Raw genomic sequence first — 19802 nt, 5'->3', positions numbered from 1 at the left:
GGCTCTCGCGCGAATCTCGGAAGCTGCTGAGGAGGAAAATCTTGGTGAGGCGAGCGTTATTCATCGTATTGTAAAGCCACCGATCGCGTATTATTTTGTGAGCGTCTCGAGCGAGTCGCGTGTGTGAGTCTCGCGGGTTTGATTCGGCCGAAGTTGTACCGGCAAAGACTAACGCCATTGTTATTATCGATACCCACAGGCCGTTCGCTCGAAGTAAGGAATTTACATGCTCAGAGTTATCGTTATTGCTCGCCCGTGTCACTGCCAAGTCATATCGTTCGTATTACGTGTTGAGATTCCGGTTTGTTTAAGAATTAGAGTCGAGCCGCGTGTCACCGCTCAGCATTGGGCTGTCGGTTGCGGGAAGTTTCGAGAGTCGGACCTTTCTAAGTACCGTCGACGACGACCCTGAGATCGTCTCTTCTGTAATAAAGTAAACTCGTCGTCGACGCGCGACCGCGGAATTCTGTAGATTATGGCAACTCATGTATCGACGCGTATTAAATAAATAGGAAACTCTTTGTTATTGTTAATATTAATTGCTGTATAATTATTTCTGTCTGCCTCTACCTCGTTCTCCGACATTGTTCCCCGCACATCACGAACCACCCCCTCTACCAATTTTGTTGGCTGAGCTAGCTGAGCCTGTCCGTCGCGAATTCCGTGGCTCTGTAATTTCTTTGTCCGAGCGTAACATCTTAAAATTTAGTGCGAAGAGTGGCACGCTCTCTCGTGCCTGGCGCCCAACGAAAATTAGTACGGCTCAAATATCGTAGCATATAAAATTTAAGGAAGAACCGCACTTTTGCTAATTACATTATTGTGTCCATCGTTTGAGCTATCGCGTAAAAAGAGCAGCGGATGAAGTGACGAAGTTGTGCCGTTTCCCCAAAAGTACGGTCACAGTGTATATAGCGCCTCGCCATGATAAAAGGCTGAACTAATAGGCGTGGAAAAGTGATGTTTTGACTAGTTTTGACGACAAAATTTTTCTTGCGTGCCATTTCGTCAATATTTGCTTATTTGTGAAAATGTGACTTCCCTCGTACTCGTGAAAGTCCTAAAAATTGCCGGAAACTGCAGTTATCGTGAAATTTTATACGTAAAAGCGTATATTTCACTCGTTTCATCAGCTGTTAAACTATGTGATTCTGCCCGAGAATAGGCTCACTTTACGTGTCTTTTACGACCATTTACTGACTATCAGAGAAGGAAAGGACAGTTTCCGGCAATTTTAATAAGTGTTTTTGTGCGATCTCGCTTTTTAAATTTATCCAAATTGGCGATGCAAAGATCTCTCTGCGCGCTTCTAGTGGCGGCCGGTAGAAGCTTCGCTAGTCAGACACCTTATACGTGCTATAATGGAAAATAATAAAGTAAAATAAAAAAAAATACTACATAATGTTTTTAAAAAAAAATTATTTTTTTTTTAAGTGATGAAAACTGATCCCCTTCTGTTTATAATTATGGTATTATGCCACAAAACATTATGTAGTATTTTTTTTTATTTTACTTTATTATTTTCCGTTATAGCACGTATAAGGTGTCTGACTAGCGAAGCTTCTACCAGCCGCCACTAGGAGCGCGCAGAGAGATCTTTGCATCGCCAATTGTCTTTATTAAAAAATGAGACGCAAGAAAAATTTATATGTTTTTCTCGCCTATGACGTCACAATTCCAACATGGCCGTCGCCGGTATTCAGGAGCCTTAAAATTTCTGACCAAAATCATATTGAAATTTGCAACTCTTTCATTCCTCCTGAATTAGTAGTTTCATCGTAACAAATCACAAACGAGCCTTTCTGTGCATCTTCACTTACTAAGGACCCCGCTCAAATCTTATGGAAATTGGATTTCGGTGGATTTGTCTGAAATTTTGATATGTTGTAGCTTTCGACATCCTGAACAAATGTCTCCATAGGCACAAGCCCCGGGAATCAATCCTTCGCCCGCTATGAGCGAAGTAAAGGTAAATAGATAGGCCTAACTGCAATATCGGGCTATATCACTCTCATATCCAACCCCCATCCCACCCCGCCTCACCCGCCATCACCTCCGCCACACCCATCTCCACTCTCTCTCTAGACGCACGTTGTGCGGGGTTTCCACTGAAACCCAATTTTCATAAGATTTGAGCGGGGTTCTTTATGGAAATAAGGGCGGCCTAAGCAATCAGTTTGTAAATATCCAACTTTTTTCTTGCTGAGTGAAAATGTGTTAGAAACACCTGTGCTGAACATAGCTCTAAACAAATTTTCAATTCCATCATGATAACGAAGAAAAATTGCTCAAAACACATTTCGTGATCCAAAGTAATTCTGCAACAATTACTTTTTCTAGTAATGTATATAGATTCCATTTTGTATTAGACTGGTTAAGCCGGTTGAGGCACAGGAAAAACTTGAAACACACACTGCTAGATGAGATTGACTGAATACTTGGTTCTTGAAGTTTATTAGTTTTTGATGATACTACACGTGATATCAAATCGAGATGCAATTGACTATAAGTATTAAGTTTAATATTCGCATTCTATTTATGTTTCGCAGAGGTTATGTGCTGAGAAATAGTCTGATATCCTTTAGTTGCACAATGAATGCGACACGTACAGATTTCACAGAATAAGATTGTAGATTCAACTTTTCTTCCTCACGATTCAATTCGATGACCAAGCACATCAATCCTCAATAACCATTTTGTATGAATAGTACATTTTGAATTTTTATCTATTCTCTTGTCCGATTTCATCTTCTCTTTATTACTGTATAGTATTTAACATTCCTGATAATAACAAAAATAAAAATATCTTCACAGAAAATTCATACAAAACTAATACTGCATAAACATAACTTGTATATCTTAATATTTGTACAAATAATTATCCAAATGCCGCACGATGCTTGAGCGACATTTGATTTACGCGCGGGGCGGTGAGGTGAGAGCACAGACTTCTATATATAGAAGTCTGTGGGTGAGAGGGACAGCGGAAAGCGGAGGCGATTCGAAAATCGGCCGAAAGTTGCATACACTTTATGTATGTTCACTGGCACCTTTATTAATAATATATCAGTTACTTTTCATGATAATATATTATTATTAGATAAAAAGGTTTAAATTTTTGAGTATCCTTTTTTGAACATGGTTTGAACTTTCCGCTTTTATGATATGATATTTTTCGGATATCATTTACCTAGAGTACAAATATATCACAAATATATAAAAAAGTTATTTAAAAATATTATATAACGAAAGAGAATGAAATACGGCGAAAGAGAGGGGTAGTGGGGGTGGGTGGTGGGGGAGGGGCGGGGGCAGGAGGTCCGGTGGGTCGAAGATGGTGAAGGCGTGAGTGAAAGGTGAGAGGGAATGTTAGAAAGTTTTAATACGGCATTGAATGCAAACTGAGAAGAAGAAGAAGAAAGAGACGTTTCTTAATTTTTCATTAAAATCATCACTTTTCGACCACTTGTATCTCCAGAATGGCTTGACCAATTTAAAATTTTCTTGGCTGAAATTTACTCGTGGTGATGCCGCCTTTCAGGACATATAACGTTAGATTTCTAACGTTAGATTTAAAAATTTTTTATATTTTAGTAGTTATGCACCCCCTAAAAATGGACTTTGGTGGTTCGGGATAAGAGACTTGAAGTGTTTTTCAGTTTTTGAACATGGCCAGAGACACTACTGTGTCTCCTGATTTATTATTTAAGATTAAATATTGGAGAAACTTACAACTACTTGTAACTTTGTTGTAAAGTAATAATATATCTAGTTTGTTTACACCCCGATTAAACAGACTATAATGATTGTGTTCAGAAAGCGCGCCGTTCAATGCGAATTGCATCATAATTGCCGCGTTCAGACCACAGACATCTATATTCTGTGGTTCAGACAGACCGTTGCGGAGCGAATTCGTGAGCACTTGCTGCTATTGGATGATCTAGAAGAATACACCAATAACAACGAGTGTTCGCAGATCCGCTCCACAACAATTAAGGGGCTACGCAGAATAAAAGGAACAGGGAACAGAGAACAGAGAATAAGAATTTCAACCTATCAGAAATCATATACTGTGGAATAAACAGTGTGTATTCCATAGTACATGATTTCTGATAGGTTGAAATTCTTATTCTCTGTTCTTCGTTCCCTGTTCCTTTTATTCTGCGCAGCCCCTAAGTTTGCTGAATGCGACTATTCTATCCTTGTTTTACATCTAATGTATACGATAAAGCATGACAAATAGCGCTAATAACAGCGCTCTCCCCGAATACGGCCAATGATTGGTCTATTGTGCTAGGAATATTGCAGTTCATCAAATCACAAGAGATACAGTCCGATTCATGCCTATACGCTCATGAGCGTCATTCTTCCTTGTTTTACATTGATAAACAACAAGGATGAAATGGCAAAGATATGAAATATTTTGTAAGCGTTGTAAGTATAAATCAAACCGCAACCGCAAATCTATAGAAAAATAGTGAAAAAAGTGAGTTTTTTTTTTATAGAAAAGTGAGGAAAAGTGAGATGTTTCTAAAAAAGTGAGAAAAGTGACCAGCTCCCATGCCTGCTCATAATAACTAGCGCTGTGGCTGTATGCTCTTTATTTGGTTTTATTTTATATTCTTCCGCTTTTATGATATGATATTTTTCGGATATCATTTACCTAGAGTACAAATATATCACAAATATATAAAAAAGTTATTTAAAAATATTATATAACGAAAGAGAATGAAATACGGCGAAAGAGAGGGGTAGTGGGGGTGGGTGGTGGGGGAGGGGCGGGGGCAGGAGGTCCGGTGGGTCGAAGATGGTGAAGGCGTGAGTGAAAGGTGAGAGGGAATGTTAGAAAGTTTTAATACGGCATTGAATGCAAACTGAGAAGAAGAAGAAGAAAGAGACGTTTCTTAATTTTTCATTAAAATCATCACTTTTCGACCACTTGTATCTCCAGAATGGCTTGACCAATTTAAAATTTTCTTGGCTGAAATTTACTCGTGGTGATGCCGCCTTTCAGGACATATAACGTTAGATTTCTAACGTTAGATTTAAAAATTTTTTATATTTTAGTAGTTATGCACCCCCTAAAAATGGACTTTGGTGGTTCGGGATAAGAGACTTGAAGTGTTTTTCAGTTTTTGAACATGGCCAGAGACACTACTGTGTCTCCTGATTTATTATTTAAGATTAAATATTGGAGAAACTTACAACTACTTGTAACTTTGTTGTAAAGTAATAATATATCTAGTTTGTTTACACCCCGATTAAACAGACTATAATGATTGTGTTCAGAAAGCGCGCCGTTCAATGCGAATTGCATCATAATTGCCGCGTTCAGACCACAGACATCTATATTCTGTGGTTCAGACAGACCGTTGCGGAGCGAATTCGTGAGCACTTGCTGCTATTGGATGATCTAGAAGAATACACCAATAACAACGAGTGTTCGCAGATCCGCTCCACAACAATTAAGGGGCTACGCAGAATAAAAGGAACAGGGAACAGAGAACAGAGAATAAGAATTTCAACCTATCAGAAATCATATACTGTGGAATAAACAGTGTGTATTCCATAGTACATGATTTCTGATAGGTTGAAATTCTTATTCTCTGTTCTTCGTTCCCTGTTCCTTTTATTCTGCGCAGCCCCTAAGTTTGCTGAATGCGACTATTCTATCCTTGTTTTACATCTAATGTATACGATAAAGCATGACAAATAGCGCTAATAACAGCGCTCTCCCCGAATACGGCCAATGATTGGTCTATTGTGCTAGGAATATTGCAGTTCATCAAATCACAAGAGATACAGTCCGATTCATGCCTATACGCTCATGAGCGTCATTCTTCCTTGTTTTACATTGATAAACAACAAGGATGAAATGGCAAAGATATGAAATATTTTGTAAGCGTTGTAAGTATAAATCAAACCGCAACCGCAAATCTATAGAAAAATAGTGAAAAAAGTGAGTTTTTTTTTTATAGAAAAGTGAGGAAAAGTGAGATGTTTCTAAAAAAGTGAGAAAAGTGACCAGCTCCCATGCCTGCTCATAATAACTAGCGCTGTGGCTGTATGCTCTTTATTTGGTTTTATTTTATATTCTAAGTCACATAATATACTATATTGTTAAAAACACAAAAAAAATGACAAAATATATTTCAAAATAAAAATGACAAAAATATATTTGTGAACCTACTCGATGCCAATGACACCACAGGCCCAACGATCGCCAGAATTTCCGGTTGTCAAAGAAAGGGAATGATTGCTCTTCCCAAGATCGTCTTCGTCAGAATGTACTACTATGGACCGTCCAATGATGCTATTCGATCCTGTCAGCGAGATGATATTGTCAGTGATATTTATTATCGCTTCTCCCTCAGTATTGGCCACGATATTTCCTAAATCGCCGACATGTCTGACGGTGTCTTCTGGGGCACCGTGGGTATTCTAACAAGTTAATAGCACGAATTAATTGAAAAAGTAGTATTAATAAAAGACTATATAAAGTAGAAAAACTAAAAAAAAAAACAGAACTTTATTATAAAATAAGAACGACAAGAGATAAAATTTTATTAAATGTAAACATTTTTCAAAAAGTTATACTACAGTATGTCTATAGTGTGTATATATATCGAAATTCACCTGACAAATATCGTAGACAGGTAGATCAGACTAAACTGAGACGGAAAGTCTTGTACTATTTTATAATTTTCGCAATAGTTAACGAGATATTAATGTCTAAAGATTACCGAATACGTATGTACGTCCGCCCGGCTTACTATTTCCAAGTATACGTATACCCATTGGTAGTTCGGTGTGCGGGTCGTGGAGAGCGGCGATGGCCTGGAAACGGCAAGCGTGCCATCCGAGTCAGACGTTTATAAGATGCTCGCGATGGTGTACGTAGCGCGGGGCGTTTGTCAGGCAGACTCTATTCCCCGAGCGCCAAGCACGTATACGGTCATCTTGAGACATTAACATCACGTTAACTATTGCGAAAATTATAAAAACACTCAAAAATTTAAACCTTTTTATCTAATAATAATGTATATTACCATGAAAAGTAACTGGTATGTTATTAACTAATAGTGCCAGTACAAAGTGAACATACATAAAACGTGTATGCAACTTTCGGCCGAATTTCTAATCGCCTCTGCCTTCCGCTGTCCCCCTCACCTCACCGCCCCGCGCGCAGATCAAATGTCGCTCGAGCATCGTTCGGTATTTGGAACGCGTGCGGGGCGGGGAGGTGAGGAGGACAGCGGAAGGCGGAGGCGGTTCGAAAATCGGCTGAAAGTTGCATACACTTTATGTATGTTCATTTTGTACTGGCACCATTAATTAATAACATATCAGTTACTTTTCATGGTAGTATCTTATTATTAGATAAAAAGGATTAAATTTTAGGGTGTCCTTTTTTGAACATGGCTTAAACTTTTCATTTTTATAATATGATTTGGTTCGGATATCATTTACTTTTTGGAGTACAAATACATGACAAATAAATGTTATATAACGAAAGAGAGTTAAATACGGCGAAAGAGAGGGATGGTGGGGTGGGTGATGGGGGAGAGGGAGGAGCGGGGGGAGGAGGTCCGGTGGGTCGAAGATAGTGGAGGTGCGAGTGAAAGGTGAGAGAGAATGTTAACAAGTTGTAATAACGAAAAAGAGTGAAATACGGCGAAAGAGAGGGTTGGTGGGGAAAGGGGGAGGGGCGGGGGGAGGAGGTCCGGTAGACCAAAAATGGTGGAGGTGCGAGTGAAAGATGAGAGAGGAAGTTAAAAAGTTTTAATGGCCTTGAATGCGGACAGAGAAGAAGAAGAAGAAGGAGACGTTTCTTAATTTTTCATTAAAATCACCACTTTTCGACCGCTTGTATCTCCTTGACTGATTAAAAATTTTTTGGCTCAAATTACTCGTGGCGATGCCACCTTTCAGGACATATAACGTTTGATTCAAAATTTTGGTAAATATCTAGAAAAGGGGAGCCCCCCCCGATGATCTTGACCTTGACATATGTTCTCAAGGTCATGACCCTGAGTAACCTCCCGCAGGTTTTAGGTGGCGGTCACTGTCCGTTAAAAAGTTATTAACAAAAAAGTTTCAAAATTAACGTATCATTTCTGCCATATATGGATTATAACAAGTACTATTTTACATCTCCTTCTGTTTAGAAACGTTAAACTTTCCACGCGAAGTAACTCTCACCTCCCCCAACCCCCTGCAAAGGGGAACACGACTTCTACGACTATACTGTTGCTATGATTGTACTGTCGAGGCAGACCTCTGTCGACGGTGTGGATGCGGGGGGTGGCCGAAGACCACCTCCTTGCACCTGCTAGTGTGTGTGTGTGTGTGTGTGTGTGTGTTCGTGTGTGCGCGTGCGCGTGTGCGTGTACGCGTGTGTGTGTGTGTGTAAAATATCAAGGGTAAAGGTAAAGAATACCCCGCTCCTCTACAAAATCGATAAAATTAAGTTTATTCGACGCGTTTTTGCATGAAACGAAAGAATCTGGCAGAAAAAAGTGTCGCTCTGCCCTACGAACCGAGATATTAAGCGTTGAAGTTGACGACTATTCAGGTTAGGAAATCTGTCATACCGACTATGTAGCACTGCTTCCTTCATTCTCTGTGACCTTTTGCGCATGCGTTTAGCCACGAAATTAAAAATCATATTAAAAAATGAATTTAGTGATGTGAGATAGCTCTCGTTTCGCGTAGAAAGTCGAAACCGACGTGCAACAATATAATTATAGAAGTCGTATGTGTAGATACAGTAGGTTCCGCCCCCCTGCGAGGGGCTCCACGACTGTTAAAAATAACCTAACCCAACCCATTCAGTGGTGTGATATAGCTCTCGTTTCGCGTAGAAAGTCGAAACCCACGTACAACAGTATAATTATAGAAGTCGTATGTGTAGATACAGTAGGTTCCGCCCCCCTGCGAGGGGCTCCACGACTGTTAAAAATAACCTAACCCAACCCATTCAGTGGTGTGAGATAGCTCTCGTTTCGCGTAGAAAGTCGAAACCCACGTGCAATAGTACAATCATGGAAGTGTTTTCGCATAGAAAGTCACATGCCTGTACTGTTGCACGTGAGATTCTACTTTCTACGCGAAACAAGAGCTATCTCACACCACTGAATGGGTTGGGTTAGGTTAATTTTAACAGTCGTGGAGCCCCCCGCAGGGGGGCGGAACCTACTGTATCTACACATACGACTTCTATAATTGAGCTGAGACAGCTATTCTGTATAATTACCAATAGTACTTAATATCATACATATATAGCTGAAATAATACGAGTAACTAATTCATTTTTTAATATGATTTTAAATTTCGTGGCTAAACGCATGCGCAAGAGGTCACAGAGCATGAAGGAAGCAGTGCTGCATTGCGTTTTCGGACGTATCATTTTTTTTTCATCCAAATAATCAATAAGATTTCGAAAATTATGTGTTAGATGAATAAATTCGTGAAGTAACATCGTTACAGCACAAAGTGAGAAACAGTACTGATTGTGAACATAGCACAATAGTAACCTTGCATTGATTGAATGTAATCAAAATATACCGAGGAGCAAAGCATCAAGGAAAGTGGGATGAGAATCGCTTCGCTTGGAAGTCACACTGTACAATAGAAATAAAACGTAATTTTTCAAACTTTTTTTGATCATAACTTTTTAACGGACAGCGACCGCCACCTAAAACCTGCGGGAGGTCACTCAGGGTCATGACCTTGACAACATATGTCAAGGTCAAGATCATCGGGGGGGCTCCCCTTTTCTAGATATTTACCAAAATTTTTTATATTTTAGTAGTTATGCACCCCCAAAAATGGACTTTGGTGGCTCGGGATAAGAGATTTGTAGTGTCTTTCAGTTTTTAAACATGGCCGGAGACACTACCGCGTCTCCTGATGTTACAGGACTTTTAGTTTAGTCTCAGTTTAGTCCGCTCCTACCTGTCCACGAAATTTGGTAAATTTTGGGACATCCTATATAAGAAAAGAAATAAATCTTAATCTTAAAGTATAAAATATACCTCTATAAATTAAAATAAACTTTCTATATCTAACAAAAGGTAAATTTAAAAGAATCTTATTAAAAAAGAATATTTATTTTTATAAAATCTTAATATTTTATTAATCCTCTTTTCATTACCATTTCTAAGAAAATTCAATAAATTGAAAGTGCTTTATGTTTATGGCCAAAACTGTAGCAGCCAATTAATTCTAAATTAATTATTATGCATCGCAATTAATAAGAAAATTATATAAAGGAAAGCTGCTATAGATGCTCACATTCTCGGGGTTGAAGTGTGCTCCTGCAGATTTGCAACCCTCACTCAAATCTCCCTTCTCATGCACATGAAAACCGTGTGGCCCCTCTGTGAGTCCGGAGATCTTGCCAGTGATAGAAACGGGTCCATTCAAAGGAGTTTGAACAATCTTCAAGTTACCCGTGACGTTTTTTGAGGAAAATGATATTAGGCGAACAACCGCCACTAATTCCTAATTAAATCGATTTAATACAATCAATATAAATACTAATAGTAACAGTTTGTCGTGCTTTCAAAAAATATAAAACATTTTTACCTAATTGAAATAAAATTTCGTTATTTTTAGAAAAAGTTAAGTACCATATCTTTTAAAGGCTCTTAATCTTCGAATTCGATTAACTTTCCTTTGAGTCCTCATTTTTAATATTTACTTTCTATTTCTAATGTTACCTAAATATTTTAAGAATTCAAAATTAAGTAAAAATACCACTGGAGTAAGAAAATATAAAAGGAAAAGCAAAATTATACTATATTTGTCCTATTGATAAAATTAATTATAACCATCGAAATATTTTCAAAATATTCTTTAAGTTTTACATTGGTTAACAGATTCGAAGATGAAATTTATATAAGCATTTATACTGTACATTCTCTAGTTTACTTATTGCATTACAATCTTCATGAGCGAATGTCGCATAATGACTGCTGTCCAATTTAAAACTATATTATATTACTAATTATAATAATCAACGCTTGTCACGATAATAATTCCTCATATGTTATGATCAAAGAATAGGGAGAAGAAGAATGGAAGACTCCATATACAACCCATGTTAAGAAACGACCCTCATTTTTAGGCTATAGTACACTTTCGAAGTGGCAGAGGACGCACGCAACATGTACCCAACCTAACATAACTGAATATGCGCGCGCACACATACACACGCGCGCACACATGCACGCACACGTAAAATAAATAACACGCTTTATTGCATACAACGATGGACCACATGAATGATTAATATTAGGCGAATTTTGGCGTACCTTTGGTATAGCAATCAAAAGTAACCGCGACTAAGGCTGTCTTCGTTTTCAGGTATCAGAAGACAAAGATAGCCTCAACCACGGTTGCTTTTGGTTGCTATACCAGAGGCACGCCAATATTCGCCTATTTTTACGAATGCTTTCCTTTTAGAAGACACACTCGACAAACATCATTCTATCTTTATCATTCGTTGAATATCAAAAAGGATACAACGATGGTTGTGTCGTGTGTGTCCTCTAAAAGTCAAAGCATACTACATCTCATACCAAAGAAACAACTTTCCAGTATCTTTTGAACCTAGAACTTAACATTTCATATCTAAACATGGCCGACCAAACAGTTAACACTCCAAGTGTTAGATGGCGCGCAATTTCGCTGGTCGCTAGAGTCTCTAGCCTTCCATTCTTCTTCTCCCTATTCTTTGTATTAAGATATACTCAGTTCAACGAGAGAATGACCTCTCATAGAACGAAAACTCGTTCGTTTCGCGCAGGTCTCCGCCCACAGAAGCCTCTCTCTCCTCAGTGCTATACTACAACTTTTTAATCTTTTATACGAGCTGCCGGATGACATCAGATTATTACCAGATGTACAAGTATGAAGTGTAGATTTGAGACTACAGATAGTGCACCAATGCAGTGTGCAGTATAAAGATTTGACGTATATGCCATTTTGTTGTGCCATCAACAAGTATCAAACGCGCATAAGTGATAAATGAAGGTGTTTAGCAATTTATAGCTTAGTCGAAATTTTTGTATATATATGCCCTTTTTTTGTTCTAAAGTGACTGGATTACAGTGTTTGTTTCTAACCCTGGATCCGAGCTAGGTATGTTTATCGTTATTCGATAATATCGAATATTCGATATTTTTTGCTGCTCGAAATAAAAATATCGAATTATAAATTATGAATAAAGTATTAACTAAATATTTTTTATATTCATTCTCTATTTTTATGAATACTTTGAAGAATTTTGGATGTATTCGGTAATCCGTACATTGTGACATGAAGAAAGGAGTTCTATTTATCGTTTGTAATTTGTAATAGGAAATAGGGATTGGGTCTGTGAATAAACGGAGTCTTTCCTAGTTTCCTCCATCAAATGGTCAAATATCAAGTATTATGTATTTTCGTTCGTAAACTCTAAAATAAAGAGGAGTTTTTTTTCGGAATTTATTCATTGTGCGATATATTCAATAAAATGTCTATTCATTCGGAATGAATATAGATAGTTTTAAAACATCTGAATATATTCATTCACTTTGTATTGGTATCTTTAATTGATAATATATCAGTTACTTTCATGGTAATATATTATTATTAGACAGCGGAAGGCGGAGGCGATTCGAAAATCGGCCGAAAGTTACATATACAATTTATAAATGTTTACTTTGTACTGGCACCTTTAATTAACAATATATCAGTTACTTTTCATGGTAATATCATTATTAGATAAAAGGTTTAAATTTTTGAATATCTTTTTTTGAACATGGCTTGAACTTTTCATTTTTATGATATGATTTTGTTCGGATATCATTTACTTTTTAGAGTACAAATATATCACAAATATATAAAAAAATGATTTAAAAATATTATATAACGAAAGAGAGTGAAATACGGCGAAAGAGAGGAGTGGTAGGGGTTGATTGTGGGGGAGGGGGAGGAGGTTCGGTGGGTCGAAGATAGTGGAAGTGCGAGTGAAAGGTGAGGATGTTAAAAAGTTTTAATGGCCTTGAATGCGGACAGAGAAGAAGGAGAAGGAGAAAAAGAAGAACAAGACGCTTCTTAATTTTTCATAAAAATTATCACTTTTCGACCGCTTGTGTCTCCAGAACGGCTTGACGGACGCACGTATTCGGGGCAATCTTTAAAAATTAATATCTCGTTAACTATTACTGCAATCGCAAAATGGTACAGGACTTTTCGACTCATTGTCAGTATAGTACGTATGTTCTATTCACGCATGAAATATTTAGCGGTTAATTTCGGCCACCCTGTATATACATATATATAGTCGATATTTTTGCTCAATATTGACATGTCTAGTTCGAGTATACCTTATTTACATATCTACGTATATGATACTGAATACATTCCCACTCTGTCCGCTACGCCATCTTCGATGCGCAGGTCATTCTCTTGTTGAACAGAGTACAGATTGGAAAATCGATGATTTATTTATTATTACAGAAACTGATTAATATATGCAATATTTGAATTATTAATAATGAATTGAAATTATTGAACGTACCTCTTCCGCGTGTGTAGCTGTAACAGCAATTACTGCTGCTGCTAGTAATGCAATCATTCGATTCATCGTGCGTATTGGGCTTTTAGCTGTAATTAAAATAACAAAAAAAGACTGATGACATATCAAAGCTACATATACACATAATATTTTCTTGCTACGTACACATATTTTATCTGGAACTGTCGCTATCTTTAGAAGAGCAATCACTAGATGCAATGTTGCAATAATAATTTGCAAGTTCTTAGTAAAGAAGCAGGAAATAGTACATTGTGTAACGAGTGGGGATTAGTTGTTTATTGAGCGACGGGCGCGAGCGCACGAGCAAAGCGAGTAGACTTCCATTACAATGCCTTACTGATGAGTCCAGTAGTGGAAACTGGGAGGAAACGCCATAATTACGTGATGTTCTTTGCAATATACCAGGTGTAGAAGTATGAAGTGCGGATTTGAGACAACAGATGGTGCACCAATGCAGTGTGTAGTGTAAAGATTTGACGTATATGCCATTTTGTTGTGCCATCAACAAGTGTTAAACGCGCATAAGTGATAAATAAGTGAAAAAGTGTTTGCATAGTATTGTTTTACTGTGTTCAATATGTCGAAATTTATGCCAAATAAAGAGCACTCGCGGACAGCATTATTTTTTTTTTTTTATTTGAAGAAAACTGTTGTTGAATCATACCGATTATTTCGAGAAGCTTATGGTGAACATGCTCCATCGCAAGATACGTGTGAACGATGGTTTCGGCGTTTCAAAAGTGGTGATTTCGATGTTGTAGACAAGGAACACAGAAAACAGCCAAAAAGGCACCAAAATGTAAAATTGCAAGCATTGTTGGACGAAGACGATTCACAAAAACAACTAGCAGAGCAATTGAGCGTTAGTCAAGAAGCTGTTTCCAATCGCCTACGAGAGATGGGAATGATTCAGAAGGTCGGCAGATGGATACCACATGAGTTGAACGATAGGCAGATGGAGAGACGCAAAAACACATGTGAAATTTTGCTCGAACCATACAAAAGAATGTCGTTTTTGCATCGTATCGTTACTGGGGATGAAAAGTGGATATATTTTGAGAATCCTAAGCGTAAAAAATCGTGGGTAGACCCAGGTACACCATCCACATCGACCGTAAGAGCGAATCATTTTGGCAAGAAGACGATGCTCTGTGTTTGATGGGACCAGAAGGGTGTGGTCTATTATGAGCTGTTAGAGCCTGCTGAAACGATTAATACCAAACGCTACCAACAACAATTGATCGATTTGAACCGTTCGCTACTCGAAAAACGACCACAATATCGAAAAAGGCACAAGATCATATTTCTCCATGACAATGCTCCATCACATACGGCAAAACCGGTTCGCGATACGTTGGAAACACTCAGCTGGGAAGTGCTAGTCCATGCGGCTTACTCACCAGACTTGGCTCCTTCCGATTACCACTTGTTTGCATCGATGGGTTACGCACTTGCTGAGCAGCGCTTTGGTTCGTACGAAGATGTGAAAAAATGGCTCGATGAATGGTTCGCGGCAAAAGGGGAAAATTTTTACTGGCGTGGTATTTATAAATTACCAGAAAGATGGGAAAAAATGTGTAACTAGCAGTGAAGCATACTTTGAATAAACCACTTTTTATCATTCTTCCCAATTTAACGTGTTTTTTTTTAAAGAATCCGCATTTCATACACGTACACCTGGTATTACATTAATTTAAAAAGATTTTTAACTTAATTTATTGGCTCATTGCTCTATTTCTCTATATTTGTTGTAATTAATAAAAATTATCTTTAGAAATTATGTAGAAAGTATAATGTTAAAAAATCTAATCGAAGAAATGTTTTTTTTTTCGTATTTAGTTTCTGTTTTTAGTAGAATAAACAGCTACTAGATAATTTTTCTTATACAGCTGCTAGAAGAACATTATTGTCTAGTAGCTAGCTATGATTTTCTACGTCATGACTGTGTAACATTTTATGTCTAGCTGTTAGCTAATTTTTCTTGTACAGCTACTGGGAGAAGTGAGCGTTACATTACTAGCTAGTCTAAATTGTAAATGACCTCACCGGCAAGAGTCACGACAATTCCGGTACTGTATTTTCTTCCATCACCTTTTTCGATCCTCTCTCTCTAGTAGATGCATGCGCGAAACGAGAGAGAAAGCAGAAACCAAAATCGGTTTTCTACGCAGGGTCTACCCTCATTCCTCGAATGTTCAGTCTAGAGATACTATGTCTATGAAGACAACCGAGGCAGTCGAGGCTATTGTATTTTCATCACGCGTGCACGTAATGTGCCCTATACCGCAACGCTTTTGCGTGCGGGAAATAGCCATTACCTCAAGCCGTTGAGTTATTTCTCTACCCCACTCTTCTGCGCAAAAACGTTGCGGTATAGGCACATTACGACGAGCACTTGTAATGAAAAATTCTTTTCATTACGCGTGCACGTAGTGTGCCCTATACCTCAACGCTTTTGTGTGCGGGAAATAGCCAATACCTTGTAACAACCTGATTTTATGCGCGGTCTAGCTCGTCGGTGAAATTTACTGCGTGTCGCACAAAAAGTTCGGCAGGAGGAGTATTCGCGTCGGATCGGAGACACGGAAATGTTCGGAGAAACAACAAAAGAAATATAAAGTAATGGTTGAGTAGAACAATCACGATTTATTACAAAGACGATATAAAGAAATAATAATAATGTACACAGAAGAATAACATATGAAAATGACGCGATATAGTAGAAGGACGGAAACGCGAGTAATTACAAAGATAAAACAAAATAGTCGGACGGACGCGGACAGTACAGCAATACTTATTTCTAAATGCGCGAATTATTTACAGAGCGAGTCGCGAGGCGTCAGTAGCTGCCGGGTGTACGAAATTCGGCGGTCGACGGTGTCGGAGATTCGTACGGCGAGGCGGAACTAGTGACGTCGCTCGTTTTTTCGGCGTTCGGCTGATTCGCGGCGCGGATCGTGCGAGGCGGTGTTTGTCAACGCGGCGGAACGCGGGTATACGCCAGCAAATGAAACTCGCGGCGCGACGCGTATTTCGAAGATGGTCGTGCAGAGGAAAAGAATCCGATCATGGTATAAATACAAGGGTATGCTCTTGCGCATATTTCAGATAGGGACAATCCAGGGAATTTGTTCTTGCTTACGTCACACGAGCTTCCTCTACATTTACTTTACACGAGTATGACGTAAGCAAGAACAAAAAGTGGTGGGAATGCGCAGTGGTCTGACACAGAACGAGCATACCCTTGTCTTTATACCATGGATCCGATAATCAGCGGCCGAGAACACCCGGCGGAGGCAGAGAGCGCCCTACCCCCTTTCGAATGTTGATTATCGGGACGGGAATATTCGGGATAGGAAAAGAGTGTGCGGAGGTTCGGAGGAATAACTGTAGCGGTTGTCCGGCGGCCGAGAACGCCCGGTGGAGGCAGGGTACGCCCTACCCCCTAGGTTCGTCGGAACGAGCGAGTCGCGGAAAGCGGTCTCGGAGCACTGAATAAGAGCTGGTGATTCGGAAAGTGTTCTGGATCGGAAAGCTGGTAAAGGCAAAAAGGCCGCGCCGCGTGGCGCGTAGTCGACGCGGTATTTTATACAGAACCGCCAGTCTCGTTCGCGATCCTCCGGTCGGCTTCGATATTTTCCGCCGATCGGCTTCTCGTGGAAGAGAAGATTTCCGATCGGCGGTCCCCGGCGACGGTCGGCATCTTCCGACGAGACTGGCGGTTTCGGCGGCTGCTGTCTCTGCGAATTATTATTTAATATATCTACAGGCGCATTGCCCCTTTTTCGATGGCACCATAGGAACGATGCTTTTTTAGGGGGGCATCGTTACAACCTGCCCAATTCCTTGAGTTATTTCTCTAACCCCACTCTTCTGCGCAAAAACATTTCGGCACATTACGACGAGCACTTGTAATGAAAAACTCGCTTCGCTCGTGCGCTCGCGCCCGTCCCGCGCTATAGACAACTATCCCCCACTGTTACACAATGTAGGGGAACCCGGGGTATTATGGTTATAGTTAAGTTTTTTCAAGTTTTAAATATATTAAAAATAAATAAATCAACTTTCTTATATACTAAAATATTCTTTGGAGTCTTTACTATAAAAAAAACTTAAGTTTTACTGCAAAAGTATAAGTTAACAGGACGAAATTATTGTTTTGCGAGAGTGTGTCATAATCTCACTATAGTTGCTTTCCATTTATTACACACAAGTAAAACTGAGTCTGAAGTGAGCTGGGTATGAAATACTCAGATTAATGACGCCACTACCTGCTTACTTTGGTAAAATTAACAAATAACAATACCTAGGTTTATAACCTCACCTTTAAAGTGAGTCTACGAGATTCAATAAAGCACACGGTCTCGATCTTGTGCAGTTTGCTAGGAAAACTCAGTTGAACCTCATTTCTCAGAATGCAAAAGGAACATTTAACTGAGTTATGACGTCACAAGTGAGAATTATCTGAGAATCGGAGTAAATGGAAAGCAACTTATGTCATTTATAATGAAAGAAATACCAGTTGACTCGTGCGATAAAAATCTGAGGTAGTGAAATTGCCTTGTCAAGTCATGTACACAGGATGTTGATGTGTGATGATACGATATATTTATTATAAAATGTACAATTTTTCTCTTCTAACGTTTCGATCCTCGGTTTGGATCCTTATCAAAGAAATCTAATATAACATAGTTATTGTGCTGCCTGGAACAATGCTATGAATATTAGTTGTACAGAATTGTAAGTATTCATGTCTAGTGTTCGTGACATAATGTGATATTTAAATGTCACATTATGTCACGAACACTAGTGGGCCTAAGAGGTCGCTATGCTCGTCCTAACATGTCGAATTTTAAACGTTTTATTAAAAGTAGGCTCACTCAAACGGTATTGCATGTGTATTTTTGTATGTTTCGTAGTGAAAATAAGTAACGTACAAAAAAACAGCCGGTAACAAACCTTTTTTTTTCACTAAAAAATTTACCACTTTAGCTTGATTTGACGGCCCCTTCGATCCACAGAAACGGTATGGCACGTGACTTCCGATTGGTTTTTTTTTGACGTAAACTATCACTAGAAACATATGCCAGCAGGTAACATATTAGAAAAAAATTAAAAATTTTTAACAATTTCAATCACACGCTATCAATTTTAAAACCGCGGGAGGTTTGCCATACTTGCGTTTCCTTCATGTTTACCTAATAAATAACGAATTATGACGATTTCAAGCGGTAACAAATCATGACCATTTTAGTATCATCACCTCCCGGACTATGAAGATTGAAGGTACGTGGCATACAATAATAGATCTGCGTTAGGACGTTGAAAAATACGTGCAATTAACACCATTAGAGGCCATACCACAGGAGGTTTATTCACTTATTATTGGAAAATATCAAACGGAAATGTTATCACATCGTATGGTAATTCTATATATATAAAGCCTTCAACCGTGCTGTAGATGCTAGATCTCTAACATTGCATTGAAGATGCGTGTAACTCAATAATGCAGTATATATTTAAAGTTGTTGAAAAATTTAAAAAATTTGTAACAATTATACGTCAAAATTGTATTGAGAATTCCGAGATACAATTCTATACATTAATAATGAATATAAATTCTAAATACTACTTAACGTTTCAGCTCTTAGATTGCGCCTTCTTCAGAAGTGATCACATAATTCTTGAAAGTAAATTATTTGATTAATCTTAAGTATCCATCTCCGTAACATAACATTGTTCACCATGCGATTGACAGATCGAAAGTAAAGAAAAGTCAGCTATTAAGTATAAAAAATTAACAAACAATTAAAACAAGGGTAAAAATGTAGATTAGGGGAGCCTCCCCCAATGACCTTGATCTTGACATATGTTGTCAAGGTCATGACCCTGAGTGACCTTGAGGAAGTTTTAACCGTCGGACCTAACTCGTTAAAAAGTTATTAACAAAAAAAGTTTCAAAATTAACGTATTATTTCTGCTATACATGTATAATATGAAGTCCTATTCTACACCTTTCCCTGTTCAGAAACGTTGAACTTTCCACGCGAAGTAACTTTTACCCCCCCCCCCCTGCACAGAGGCACACGACTTCTACGATTGTACTATTGCTGTGATTGTACTGTCGGGGCAGACCTCTGTGACGGTGTGGGTGCGGGGGGGTGGCCGAAGACCGCCCCCTTGCACCCGCCCGTGTGTGTGTGTGTGTGTGTGT

The 19802-nt window shown here is 38.6% G+C and overlaps 1 protein-coding gene across 5 annotated transcripts in view; it reads right to left on the bottom strand.

Moving 5' to 3' along the window:
- Window positions 1-5995: 5995 nt before the first annotated feature.
- The window catches only part of LOC108781723 (superoxide dismutase [Cu-Zn], chloroplastic), a 38084-nt gene continuing 24277 nt past the window's right edge, over window positions 5996-19802 (bottom strand). For 3 of the 5 annotated variants that reach the window (XM_018549788.1, XM_018549789.1, XM_018549791.1), the window contains 3 exons: window positions 13571-13656; window positions 10297-10506; window positions 5997-6441 (listed from right to left, as the gene is read on the bottom strand). In XM_018549788.1, the coding sequence (XP_018405290.1) occupies window positions 6187-6441; window positions 10297-10506; window positions 13571-13636 (531 nt within the window). In that variant the 5' untranslated portion in view covers window positions 13637-13656 and the 3' untranslated portion in view covers window positions 5997-6186. Of the gene's footprint in view, window positions 6442-10296; window positions 10507-13570; window positions 13657-13732; window positions 13814-18572; window positions 18662-19802 lie in introns of those variants that run through there. The other 2 variants (XM_018549787.1, XM_018549790.1) reach the window with 2 other exon arrangements.

The sequence above is a fragment of the Cyphomyrmex costatus genome, unplaced genomic scaffold (genome assembly GCF_001594065.2).
Source record: "Cyphomyrmex costatus isolate MS0001 unplaced genomic scaffold, Ccosl1.0 scaffold883, whole genome shotgun sequence".
In the NCBI taxonomy this organism is placed as follows: Eukaryota; Metazoa; Arthropoda; class Insecta; order Hymenoptera; family Formicidae; genus Cyphomyrmex; species Cyphomyrmex costatus.
This window is presented reverse-complemented; position numbering and strand designations above follow the sequence as displayed.